Here is a 14322-nt window from a genome sequence, read left to right as displayed (position 1 = left end):
GGGTGGGGCTAATCCCACGTGCAGAAACTTGGTAATCAACTGTGCAGAAAGGAGCAGGAGAGCCAGCCATTCAGGTCATTGTGGGGATACCCCAGAGCATTGTATCTTGAGTGCACAGTTAGACAGGCTCCTTGTCTTCTGTCATCCACCTAGGAAAGATGAGGCTCTGGAGTCAGTGGCCTATATTGAGGTAGGTCTGCTGTACATGGTTCTAAGGTAGCCATCCAGTACCTACTGTTGGCCCACACTCACACCACAGAGGGCATAACCACATTGTCGAAATGGCAATAGTGGGAGGAACCATAATGAGTATAATGAGTATATGAGAAAATTATCTAGAAATTTTAGATTTTTCTCTTCAAATATTGCCACATTTTCACTTTGGGGTTCAGTTCTGGTGAAATTTAGATTCTTTACAAGCATTACACTGAAAAAAATGAATGAAAAAAAATGAATATTAATAATTTCTCCTTGTTAAATTCATTGTCTTAATTTTTATTTTGCAGTAAATTGTTGAGTTACCATGAATAATAAGGATGGATGCCAGGGATACCGATTTGGTTACAAAGAACCTTTATCCACATAGGAGATTTGGGCAGATGAAGTGAGGCATGAAAGCAGGAGGCATCCAAGATGACTTCAGATTCTCAACTGAGGCTCAGTTGGTCAGGGACTTGCTAGGGGGGTCCTGCTAGAAGGTCCTGGTATATTAGATGGTTCCCAGAGAGCACAGGCCAGAGAAGCAGTGATGACCAGGCTCCAACCCTCCTGTGTTTTGCTATAACTCAGACCAAAATCTGTGAGCCCCATTTAGTCAATCCTGGTCCCACCCTAGCATCCACTTTGGATGACTTTTGCAAAGTCATTTGAATCTAGGGGAGGATAAGACTGAAAGTTGGGCTTGCTGATCCTAGAGCTAGAGGTGTGTGTGTGTGTGTGTGTGTGTGTGTGTGTGTGTTTCCCTCTGGAAACCTCACATTTTCCTCCATTGTTTTGTTCTCTGTCATTCTACAGTGAATCTGTGTTGGGGCTATGAACCACTTTTATCATCTTAAATATTGGACCCATGGCTCTTGTGCCCAGGAAGATGAGGAAGCAAACAATAACTATCTGCTTCAGGACGTTCCTGAAAAGCAATTGAACACAAACAGTTGGCTGCTCTGTTTTTTTAAAAATGAAGAGAAGGGAGGAGAAGATGGTGGGACAGAGGTAGGCAGCATTCTATATCACTCCATGATACAGATTTCACCTTGTTGGAATACTGCCTCTCTGAGAGTATTAGAGGACCCCTATACAGCTGATTTCTGCAGAAATTACCAGTGCTGTGACCCCTGTTCAGGGCTCCAAGTCTCAGCATTAGAGTAGGACTCCAGAAAACCCAAAGCCCAAAGTTCTAACCCATGCAGGGCTTGGGAGTACCTTAGCAGAATCATGGATCAGCACCTCTGCAGAATTCCAGACTGTGCTCAGCTTCCACGCAGGCCACTCAGCTGCTACTTACCCCCACACAACACCATTGCCCAGCTCCCCCGCCTCACCAGACACCCCAGCGTTGGAAGCAGGCTGCCTCCATCTTGGATAACCTTTCTCACCATATTTGATGGGGGTAGCTCCCAGATTGGATCTCCACCTGGCCAGGTACCAGGTTTCCAACTCCACCTCCCTCTCCCTAGTGGTGGTAACTCAACAGAGTAACTACCCATCACAAAACAGCTCTCAGTTGGACAGGTGTGCAGTGCAAACAGGGAACCACCCTCCTTGGTATGAGAAGTCCCGCAGTTGGAAACTGCTAAGGGAGAGGGAGACAAGGCTAAAGTTCAGCGAAGCCTAACAGAGAGACCAGGAATTGGGAAATTTCCAGGCAAGATAGGGAGATAGTACTGGGCGCTCAAGTCATATGAGTGGTCCCAAAAAAGAGCCTTGTGAGGGGCTGGAGCTGTGGCTCAGTGGTAGAAAGCTTGCCTGTCATGTGTGAAGCACTGGGTTCGATTCTCAGCACCGCATATAAACAAAAATAAAATGTCTAATGAAAACAAAAAATATTTTTAAAAAAGCCTTGTGAGGTGCAGTCTCCCTGCAGGGACTGGCAAGTGGCACTCCTGCTTCCAGGCGCCCTGCACTTGGACCAGTCTTCCTACCCTGGCCACCTCCACCATCCTGAGGGCAGAGACACCAGCTTACAACAGACACCCCAACTATTGGATGAGAAGAGAAGCAGGAAAGAAACAGATCTCTAAAACTAGCAAAAGCTCTGGTTTCTTCCTTTGAGTATTTTTTTTTCTCTTTTTCTTCTACCCCTCTGTCCTCTGGCCCCCACATCAGATAGAGCACAATCTCTAGGGTATATGAAGAACTCAAAAAGATAAGCACCAAACAAACAAACAAACAAACAAACAAAATGAATAACCAATCAATAAATGGGCCAAGGACATGAATAGACACTTCTCAGAAGAGGATATACAATCAATCAACAAAATATGAAAAATTGTTCATCATCTCTAGAATTAGAGAAATACAAATTAAAACTACTCTATCATCTCACTCCAGTCATAATGGCAGCTATTATGAAGATAAACAACAATGAGTGTTGGCGAGGATGTAGGGAAAAAGGCACACATTGCTGGTGGGACTGCAAATTGGTACAGCCAATATGGAAAGCATTATGGAGATTCCTTGGAAATCTGGGAATGGAACCACCATTTGACCCAGCTATGCCTCTCCTGGGACTATACCCAAAGGACTTAAAACAGCATACTATAGGGACACAGCACATCAATGTTTATAGCAGCACAATTCATAGTAGCTAAACTGTGGAGCCAACCTAGATGCCCTTCAGTACATAAATGAAATTTTAAAAAATGTGGCATATATACACAATGGAATATTACTCAGCAATAAAAGAAAATAAAATCATGGCATTTGCAGGTAAATAGATGGAGTTGGAGAAGATAATTTCTCTAATTAAATTTAGCCAATCTCAAAAAAAAAGCCAAATGTTTTCTCTGATATAAGATGACTGACTCATAGTTGGGTAGGGAGGGGGAGCATGGGAGGAATAGATGAACTCTAGATAGGGCAGAGGGGTGGGAGGGGAAAGGAGGGTACGGGGGTTTAGCAATGATATGGAATGTGATGGACATCATTATCCAAAGTACATGTATAAAGACATGAATTGGTGTAAAATACTTTATATACAAACAGAGATATAAAAAAATGTGGTCTATATATGTAATAAGAATTATAATGCATTCTGCTGTCATGTGTTTAAAAAATAAAATCAATTAAAAAAATAAAAGATGGCTTGAGGTCATCTCAGGAATTGCCAGAACCACTCCTATCTCAGGCTCAAGGGTGTAAAGCTAAAAATCCCTTTGAGAAGAGACCTGTCGTCCACCATACTTGCATGGGATGGCCCAGGATGTAGCTTCACCATGCTTAGCTGCCTAGGCACTCAGAGACTGCTCCATCCAGGGTCTCAAGAGATTTGGCTACTGTTTGAGATCATGGCAGACCTTGATATCAACAGCATAGTGCTGATTCAGCAGGATTACAGGATATTGGACTTAAGGAGTCATGAAGGCTTCCACCATGATATCAATGGAAGGTCTGGAAGGCCAGACTACATGTAGCAGGGTCTGCATGCCTGTGGGCTGCCTGAGAGGGTGATGCATGGAGATATTGGAGCTAAATTGCATTGGAGACCTCCTAGATTAAGAGATGACAGTACCATGGTATGTCTGCTGAGGAAAGCTGCAAGGATGAGCAGAAAGAAGCCAAGAGAGAGGCCATGGGGACTGCACCCAGCAAAGCCATAGGAGTGTAGCTACATAAGCCCTTTGGAGAGAACATCATGCTGCTACGTGCCCCAGATGATGGATATGGGGCTACAGGACTTGTTTGCCCGGTTGTGGATTTTGGTTTTATTTTGCTTTTATTTCTTCTTTCTTATGCCCCTGTGCTCCTGTTTCTCCCTTGGGAATGGAAATGTTACTTTGTGCCTGTGCCTTCAGATGTTTTTTTTGCACTGAGACTTGAACCCAGAGGCATTTTACTTACCACTGAGATACATCCCTAGCCCTTTTTAAATATTTAAGATAGAGTCTCACTAAATTGCTTAGTGTTTTCTAAGTTCCTGAGGGCCTCATTAAATTGCTGATGTTAGCCTCAAACTTGCCATCCTTCTGCTTTAGCCTCCAGAGTTGCTGGGATTAGAGGCATGCAGTGCTATGCCTAGCTGGAACTTGCTTTTGATTTTTATTAGGGCTTGGGTGGAGAATTTGCTTGAGTCTCAGAAGACACTTTGAACTTAGATTTTTAGACAATGCAAAAATAAAAATGTTAAGACTCTGGGGACTCTTGAAAATGAACTAAATGTATTATTCATAGTGAGATGAGTGTGAGCTTTTGGGGACAAGGGCAAAATTTTATGGTTTAGATATGAGGTGTGCCCCCAAAGCTCATGTGGGAGATAATGCAAGAAAGTTTATTGTGAAACAATTGAGCTGTAAGTTTTAACTTAATCAGTATATTAATCTCTACTAGCTAGACAGTAACTATAGGTAGGTAGGGTGTGGCTGGAGGAGGTGAGTGATTGGGGGCATGCCTTTGGAGTATATATTATGTTCTTGGTGAGTGAGGTCACTCTAAGCTTCATAATAGTCATGTCCTGAGCTGCTTTCCTCCTTCACACACTTCCACCATGATATTCTGCCTTTCCTCACCCCCAGAGTAATGGTGTTGGTCATCTGTAGACTTAGACTCTGAAATTGTGAGTCCCAAATAAATCTTTCCTCCTCTATATAGTTCCTGTCAGATATTTTGGTCACAAAAACAAAAAAGCTTACTAAATCCATGTTCCCACTAGAACTATACACCTTTAGATTGCCCCTGGCCTTTGTGTCAACACAGCAAGGAAATCTAGAGTCAGCCATGTCTGATCCAGGTATAATGCCTCTAATGGATTGGGAAATCTTAGGGATGCCAGCCAGATTCTGAGGCTCAAACTCAGAGCCTGAAACTCTTTATATACAATCTTTCTTCCTTTTCTTCCTATTCTTTGTTCACAGATATCAGATCTGCATTGTTATTGCTCCTTTACTTTCACTGGTGTTTCTGTAAATAAATCTGTTTAACCTTTCATCCTTCCATGTTGTCTACTTCATGAAATTTCTGAATGTGGGCAAACAGCTAGCTTATCAAATAGAAATTTACTAATCAACACCCACAGCAAAGCCTCCCATCCCTATTGTGCACCAACTCCATGCAGTATGATTCTGGTTACCTGAATACTAGTCAAACCTTGACAGACCTGTCTTAAACCTTCCTAAGGCACATCCTTCAACACTTGAACCATTCCTTGATCTTCCCCTTCACACCATAACTAAGACCCTGCCATAGTGGAATTCTCGTCAATACTAAGACTGGGTTTTGTATGACGGAAGACTTTCTGTGGCCTTTGGGAGTTGGCAGTTCAGGTTCCATTGGAATCAACTGATCATGGAGAGGTGTAGGAACCTGACCCCTATCTCAGAAACATGGGGGCATAGAAGGGAGCAGAAATCTCCACTCAATGTGTTATAGTCTCTGCTATCAGGGTGGCCAGGGCAGGGAGGGGCCATGGGTGCCATGCTGGTAGCAGGTTTTTGTCTCACTTCCCTGTCTGCCTGTGTCACTGTGAGCAACAGGGTGATTCCACACCTGACAGTAATAGTCAGCCTCGTCTCCAGCCTGGGCCCCACTGATGGTCAGGGTGGCTGTGTTCCCAGAATTGGAGCCAGAGAATCGATCAGAAATCCCTGAGGGCCTGTTGCTACTACTATAGATGACCAGTACTGGGGCCTGTTCTGGCTTCTGCTGATACCAGTGCACGCTATAGCTGCCAATGCTGTTGCCTTCACAGGTGATTCTGGCCGTCTGTCCTGGGGTCACAGATACTGAGGATGGCTGGGTCAGCACATAAGAGGCTACAGTTCCTATAAGAAAATAAAAGCAGAGGGGGAATTAATGGTGAAGTTAACTTCCAATGAGATGCCTTCTTTCTATGTGGTCTGGAGGAGCTTCAGGAATATTGTATGCCCAAGGGCTTGCCCTGGCATCGAAACCAGCCATAGGGGCCCATGAGCCTGACTGGAAGATGGAGGTTTTAACCCATGAGCAAACCTAACCCCTTCCCTCCTGAGGCTCACACAAGTCAGAGAGCACAGTGTGGGAATTTCAGCCCAAATTCTCATCCTGCAGCAGGTTCCTGAGCATCCTTCCCACCACAGATAAAGCCCTGCTGAGCTCAGAATTGGGACTAGGTTGGTTAGAGGAGGTTTGGGCTGGGGGAATCGGTTGGGGCCTTGGAACAGCACCTGTGCAATGAGCCAGGAGGCTGAGGAGAAGGGCCATCCAGGTCATGGTGTCCCTGTGGCTGCTTCTTGAGTCCCACATGGGCTTTCTTAAACCAGGCCTCTCTTATTCCCTTGTTGAGGAGAGCTGCCCATTATGCAAATCATCCCAGTTTAGGGCTGCTACTATAGGAAGCTGTGTGGTGTCCAGAGCAGAGCTCATCCCCAGGGACAGATAAAGGGGAGGGGCAGCTCTGAAGATCTACCCTCAGCCCACAGAAGACTCCTTTTTTTGATGGTCCTAATTTCTGGGCCATATCTCCAACCTAGGTAGTCTTCTTGCATTAATACTGGGATGGCCTGGTTATATAGAGATGAGTGTCTTTGTTATCTGAACCAACAGTACAGTTGACAAAGGCTTTGTCAGCTTTGGGATCCTGTCCCAGGTACAGATCCTAGGCTGTGTGAGTCAATCAAGTTCTTCTGAAAGTGTACATGGTATCTTAAATATTCAATGTGGTGCTATAACTCTCTGTCCCTGGTATGAATGCCTCACGCAGATCTTGGGTGTTCTGCCTCATATCAACAGCAGGCTCTAGGCAGATTCAACACCTATGTTGTAATACTTACTGAAAATTATAAAGCTTCAATGTGGACTGGGAAATACTAGTCATTCTACAAAGGTCAGATCAGAAAGACACAGACCTCAAAAAATAGTGCATCCATTTTGAAAACAATACTGGAGAAAAATCCAGCATATTCTTCAGGTCTCATGTCAAGGTCACTAACCCTCCCACTTGTGAAATCTCCCTTCTAGGATGAGATCTGGTGTTTGGGACATGTGTGGTAGAGCCAGAATTTAGACGAGCTGGGTGTGGGAAGGAGGTGTCAGGAAAAGCAAGAAATTTCCTGTGTAAATACCTAACAAATAGGAAAATTCTAGAACAGGTAGATATGAGAAAAATGGAGACCACAACTTTTTACTTGTTTCAAAGATGATGTTGTAGCAAAATGATGCCTTTTCCTCTAGATTTCAGTCTATGCTTACTAACCCTCCTGTGTGTTAGAATACTGAAATCCAGGCCCAGCCCCATGCCAAGGAGGCTTTGTCAGGTGGTTCTCCACTGCCACATGGTGGCCGCTCCACGCTGGCTGCTACATGTCAGGGCATCCTTGGTCCAAGTGAAGATTCAGAACCTGCCTCTCAGGCCCAGGATTTCTTGATCTTTGACCAGGGGAGGAATTTCATCTTCTTCCTATGGTTGTAAGCAGTCTCAGGACCAGAAAGGAGCATGCTTATATTACACAGGAAAATATGAACAGGTGCATTTGAAAGAGGAGGATCAGAGCCCACCTGAGTTATCTCAGCATATTTCTCTAGGGTGGTGAGTGGTCATGGAAATGATTCCAGGGCCTGGTGCTGGGTGACACCAGATTCAGGAACTGGCTCTTCCTAGGGTCAGCTGCAGGTGCAGAGTCAACGTGGGTGAGTGGTGACTCCAGAACCACAGACCCAGGCAGGAGTCCATTCACCACCAATGGTTATTCAGACCCATTGTGATCTCCACAATGCTGAAAATTCAGGAACATAATGAATCCTTTGCTCTAGGAGCTTCCATCTTCTGTCTGGCTCTGTGCTTTGGACACAGTTTGCCAGCTAAGCAGAATCTCCTACCCACCAAAGCCTGTGCTTTGTATCCTCTGTTTCTTGAAAGTCCATATGTTTTTCCAAGTCTCAAGAAGCTAGGATTGACCATATAGCACATTGCATGAACATGGAATGGAACACTCAGTTGACTGGAGTTCCTTGTCAGTGCAAGTCTGCACTTGTGAGGGAGAGAAATATGTTGGTTTTTGCATCATTTTGTTTTGTAAGTATGAAAGTGATGACTAGAGCTGCAAGAACCATCCTGGGGTCTTAAGTCAACAAGAAAAAAATGTAAGAATAAGATGGTAAGAATGGTGTAACAGAAGCTGAAAATCACACCAGGTCCCAAGTTAAATTGGTGAGTAATTGAAATCAACAAACATTATGCCTCAGACTTGTGTTTTGGATGAGAAAAAAATAGTCTCCATGTGCTCATGAGTCTGTTTTTGTGCATTTGATCTTGCATTTAAAAAAATTCCATGACCCACTAGGGAAATAATTAGCATAAATAAATCAATTAACTAAAACAATGTTAGGGAAAGAAACATGCAGGGGTAATGATAAGCGGAAAATTAATACAGTGATTAGAGAGAGTGACAGGCAGGCTGAGATATAACCTGAGGCTGGAATTCCCCTGCAGATGTGTCACTGGAGCAGCCCTCAGGACTGGTGAGAAATCACAGCACATGTGTGGAGACTGCAGAATCCATGAAGTGGGGGAGGAGTCTGGGTGTGTGATGATGGGAGAAGAAAGTGGCAATGTGAGGGGACCAGGACTGTAACCTGTTTAGTCCAACACAATATTTTCTCCTAAGGAGGTTTGATGGTAGGACAAATGCACAGTCATAGCTGTTGATGGGGAAATTTCCAGGTAATAAACTTGGTTCAATGGCATCTTTGTAGAACATTAGGAGCCTCAACTACAGGGAGAGATAAGACACAGTGGGTTCCCCAGTCACAGTCCTGCTTACCTGAACTCAATATACCCAGAGGCTGGTTGCTGGTTCCTCTCCTCTACCCTGTACCCACCATGTAGCCAGGTGGGAACTTAGGTTAGAGCCTGTGCCTCCTTTCCTGAGACAGGTGTTGAGTGTCTTCTAGTGTCTGGTGAGTGACAGCAATGTTTTCCTTGACAAGATTCCCTGACACTGGTAGTACAGAATATGGGTAGTGTACTTCATAGGAAAGAAAAGAAATGAGACTGAAAAAGGGAGTGACAATCCCTAGATGACTCAGGGAGGAGATCAGAAGCCAAGGTATGTTGATGGCAAGGGGGAGCAAATAGTCCTCCAACTATGGGAATAGAGAATATGTATCCTGTGTGATGAAGAAGCGAGTCAAGGTGCTTCGCATGAAGATGGCACTGGAAATGTATCCCAACTCAGGTATTGTGGTCATATTGCACCCATAATGGCTTTGGTGTGATCAGGTGTGTCCCAGATGTTGTGGTGAAAGGTGGATACAGACATGTCTCCTCATACATATTTCCTGGCTATGAATATTTTCTATCCAGGTATGACCACGTGCATTGATGGATAGCCAGAAGAGATCCACTTGGGTCTTGCTCCTGCCTAGAACCACACTTCTGTCAGTAAGTTCCCAATAAATTATACTTTGTGAAGATCTATAACTGTATCTTTCTTCAATCTCATGGCACCTTGAGCCCAGTTCTCTTATACTGTGGCTGGATTGTTCTTGAACCACGCCTACTTTCGAGTTGGTATCCCCAAACAAATTCAACCAGTTACATGTGAAGTTGTGCAACATCTCTGTAACTATATGTTTAGTGCTTCCTCCATTTTATTGATAATATGTTGGATAGAATCAACAAATGATGACTTGACCAGAGGTTCCAAAGTATACAGAATTAAAACAGGTCTTCTTTCTTCTTGAGTTTATTTAGCTAACACTTAGGCTGTAGGCTGGGAGGCATACTTTGTTTATGTGCATATGTATGTGTGTCTGTGTGGGTGTGTGTGTATTTGACATGGAGTTCTTGCTGTTTCCCAGGCTGACCTTGAACTCATGGGCTCAAGCAATCCTCTGGATTCATTCTACCAAGCATTGGGACTGTAGGTGCATATCACCAGGCCTGACTATATAACATGTCTAAAAGGAAGAAATCATTTTTTCATTTTTCGATGAAATCCAAGGTGCTTACCACTGAGTAACATCCCCAGTCCTTTTTGTATTTCATTTGGAAGCAGGGGCTCACTGAGTAACTTAGGGTTTCACTAAGTTGCTGAGGCTGGCTTTGAGCTTCTGATCCTCTTGCCTCAGGCTTCTGAGCCACTGAATTCCAGGTGTGTACCACCCACACCCAGATAAAGGATGCAATTCTTACAGGGCTTCTCAATGACAAGGGAGAATCTTTCCTCTTAAAGTAAGATAATATGAGATGCATAGCTGTTTTCATGTGAAACAAATTGTGTGATTGCAATATAAACATTTGAACATCTGGATACCTCTCTGAACTAAAATTCAGAGATGAACACTATTAATGACATTGTCAATGTGGGGTATCTGTGGATGATGAGTGAGAAAAAGTGGGGGGCATGAAAATAAAGGATCCATATCCAAACAATAGTCATGTGGTTTCATGTTGAATTTCATAATTGTCTGAAAATTCATTCCAATTGATCTCTGTTTTATTTGTTAAGTCAGAGATGTGTTTTTCTGCATTTTTTTTTTTTGGTGTGTGCTCCTCTGTCCATGGTAAAACTGACTCTGAAACTTGCAACATAGGAGAAACAGAACCTGAGAAAATGTTTCTTCCTGATGTTTCTCATGAAAATTTATGAAATTCTCTTTATTCTCTGTATTTTCAAATTTATTTGGATTATAGTAATTAAATTTTCATGATGAAAATTATTTATTTTTTGCAGGTAAGATGAAATACTGCTCAGAATGCATGGAGCAGCTGTATGTGAACCCTGAAACACAAAGCACAGAAGGGAAGGTAGAGAGAAAAGACACCGGGGTGCCACTTAATCAGAGATGAGCTGTTTGCTTGTCCTTTCTTCCTCCTTGGTCTGGACTCCACACAGCCCTGGGACTTAAATCAGCACCACATGAGACAGGACAAGACCAGTGTTCAGTGTTGCATCCTGAGAAAGTGACTCCTCATGCTCAGAATAGGATTGAGAAATCATTTTTTGTTTCCTTTGTCTTCCTACTGTTCATTTTCAAAACCCAGCCACCAGGACATTCTGCTCCACTGACAGCAGTCACAGCAGAGGGAAGAAGGACCTCATCTTCTAGGAAGAGGATGGCATGAAGCTCCTTTGGTTTTGTTTCTGTGTCTTCTTGGTCCTCAATCTGAACATGTTCACAGACACAGATGTATTCAGTAATAAATGTGCACATTGTTTTAGCAGAGGAAGAAGGGAGATTACCACAGATAAGGTACAATTAAGGAGGTTGTTGAAAGAGATGAACTTGGGAAAGCACCTACCTGGATCACTTATGAGCTTCTAGTCTTATGCCTATACTGCATACACAAGGATCTGATGCTAAAGAAAATAAAAAAATAAAAAATAAACAAACAAACAAAAAAAGAACTGAAAACAAGATTTATGGGTAGTCCACAACCAATTCCCAGATGGGAGACTGCATGGTGTATATACCAAGTTAATGGAAATAGTATTGAAAAGCTTTTATAAAGTGACCTGACATAGAAACCATAACCCACCCATGGAAAGTTAGAACTCATATCCTGAACTCAACTTGGCAGACTGCCTGCTAAAGCAGAAATATGCAGATATGATCTGAACAAGATGCAGAGTTCTATAAAATAATATTGGAATGGGATAGTACAACTTTCTTGATATATAATGGATTAAGAAAACCTCAACATTCATGTGACAGTTAAAAGGAGATGACAGAGGTGTGGGGTTTCTCTGAGAAAGGCTTTAGGCAGCCATTGCAAAACCCATCCCAGAAATAAGTTCAAACACTTTTCATGTGAATGGAAGTCTAAAAAAATATAGGAAGGAAATTAAAGTTTAAAGGCAAACAGTTTGAAAAGATTACAGATGGAAGCTCTCCTGGAAAATATGAAATGAAGATTAGATGCTATACAGGAGTCACACTGATGGCCTTACAATATAAAGTGATCAAGGAAATACAAAGAAGGGAAATTAAGAAAGCAGAATCCTCCCGACTTCCCAAAATAAAACTTATCAGTAACCTTTGGGATTATCATGTGACCTATTATATAGGAAATGAGTGTGTTCACAGAAGAAGAAGCAGGCAAAAATTATAGTCTAATCTCTGGTTCTTCAAATCAACAAAATCCACACATTTAAAAAGTTCAATACATGTCAACACAGGAACACGGAGGGAGCCACATGGAGGCTCATCAAATGCATCTTCTTGTTTTCATGAAAACGTTTTGGAGCCTCATCAGGCTTCAGCAATATTTTTATGGTTAGTAAAATGTTAGCTCTGAACTATGTTCCCTGGAGATTCTATAAGAAAGTTTCCTTTACTCTCTCACTCTCCCCGGCCTCAAGCACAACATAAACTCCAGCCCTGAGACACCTCCTCACCCTCCCAGAGTGGGTGCTGGATTCTGTTCATAGCATCACTGGTGAGCTTTTTATTCATGGCCTGGAAGACTATATGAAAAAATGCCTCTGAGGCATGTTTTTAAAAGTTTCACATACAGGGCTGGGGATGTGGCTCAAGCGATAGCATGCTCGCCTGGCATGCATGTGCCCAGGTTTGATCCTCAGCACCCCATACAAACAAAGATGTTGTGTCTGCTGAAAACTAAAAAATATTTTAAAAAATCTCTCTCTCTCTCTCTCTCTCTCTCTCTCTCTCTCTCTCTCTCTCTCAAAAAAAAATGTTTCACATACAAGGGTATCAGGAACAGGATAGTGGAGAGCTACACTGATTTGAAGCATTGAACTACAATGAAAATTGTCGATGGACTTAGACTTGAGAATGCCATGATCCCCATTGTGCAGTGAGAGCCATCCTGAAATGCTTGTACTAGTCTCAAGGCCTGTGGATAACAGGAATGGCCCTAGAGCTTAATAAAATTAGAATCAGTGAGTGAAGCTAGGTAGAGAAGCCGGTCAGTTTCCATCCTTTCCCTCTCTGTGGCTCTGCCTATCAGGTTCTCTCTACCCTGGATTTTTCTCTGCAAAAAGTCAAACACAGATTTGTGGAAAGTGAGACCAGGTGGAGTTGGTGATATGGTATCAGGGAGAGAACCCTGTGTGCCTTGTGAATGCTAAGTGTGACCATTTCCTTCTCAGAAATGTCCTATTCAGACTTGTTCAACTGGGGAAGCAGACTTTCAAAGGCACTGGCAGCAAAGACATCATGTACTCCTGATGATGCAATGCCTGGTTGAGGCTCAGATTCTTGTCTGTACTTTCCTATCTCTGCTAGTCTCATGAGGATCCTGAGCAGGAATTTCCTAATTTTCCTTCTTACCTGAAGCTCCATGTTATTGTTTGGATGTGAGGTGTCTCCCAAAAGCTCACATGTGAGACAATGCAAGAAGGTTTGGAGGAGAAATAATTGGGTCAGAGCCTTAACCTAATCAGTTAATTAATTCCTGTTGGGATTAACTGAGCAGTAACTGGAGGCAGGTGGGTTGTGGAGGAGGTGGGGGCAGTTCCACCACTGTTCCCTGAATCCAGGAACAAAGGAAATGAAAGGATAAAATCTGGCATGAGGGCATAACACTGTCACCTCATGCTGCTTATCATGAACCTGAGGTGAAAGCTTGGTCGTTCCTCCTTTCTTCCTCCTCTAGTAGGTCTGGGACAGATCCAGGCAGCAATTGGAAAAGAAGAAAAGATGCATCTGAAGGTAGAATTCTGGAGGTTCCAAGAATGAGGCAAGAATGCAGCCTTGGCTCTTAGTCATGGAATTCCCTAAGGAAAGTGGGAATTAGACTGAATGCCGAGTCCCCTATGGCATTAAAGAGTGAAACATTGGCAGGCATTTTGAAATATGAAAACTTTAAAAATTCAAATTTCTCATCCATATTAAGCATTTTATCATATATATACACATATACATACAGTTTAATTATTGGAGAAAGCACAGGAAAATATTGATGTGTGCTGAATCTTCACATCCAAAAGCTGCAAAGTGCAATGATAGGTGCAGAAATGATGTATTGGAGTTAACATATAAGATGTCAGGGGATGGAAATTTCATTGCTAACACTGGAAATTTTTTGTCAAACTAGTAAAGGTTGTCCTATCTTGTCTGGGGCCTCCACCAGCTGTTTAAAGAAATCCTGAAAATATAATCAAATACATACATACATATATATATATATATATATATATATATATATATATATATATATATATATAT

At 42.7% G+C, this 14322-nt stretch overlaps 1 protein-coding gene and 1 gene segment (V, D, J or C); both read right to left on the bottom strand.

Annotated features, from left to right (window-relative positions):
* The window catches only part of LOC107159025 (immunoglobulin lambda-1 light chain-like), a 738922-nt gene that overhangs the window by 571954 nt on the left and 152646 nt on the right, over nt 1-14322 (bottom strand). For 14 of the 39 annotated variants that reach the window (XM_048785801.1, XM_048785805.1, XM_048785821.1 and 11 more), the window contains exons 1-2: nt 6354-6414; nt 5696-5972 (exon numbers count right to left, since the gene is read on the bottom strand). The exons of 2 other annotated variants lie outside the window; for them this stretch is intronic. In XM_048785801.1, coding sequence (XP_048641758.1) covers nt 5696-5972; nt 6354-6399 — 323 coding nt within the window. In that variant the 5' untranslated portion in view covers nt 6400-6414. Of the gene's footprint in view, nt 1-2188; nt 2196-5415; nt 5421-5677; nt 5973-6353; nt 6415-9681; nt 9684-14322 lie in introns of those variants that run through there. 23 more of the 39 variants (XM_048785811.1, XM_048785809.1, XM_048785806.1 and 20 more) reach the window with 10 other exon arrangements.
* The window catches only part of LOC107159024, a 587419-nt gene that overhangs the window by 566327 nt on the left and 6770 nt on the right, over nt 1-14322 (bottom strand).

The sequence above is a fragment of the Marmota marmota genome, unplaced genomic scaffold (assembly GCF_001458135.2).
Source record: "Marmota marmota marmota unplaced genomic scaffold, marMar, whole genome shotgun sequence".
NCBI lineage: Eukaryota > Metazoa > Chordata > Mammalia > Rodentia > Sciuridae > Marmota > Marmota marmota.
This window is presented reverse-complemented; position numbering and strand designations above follow the sequence as displayed.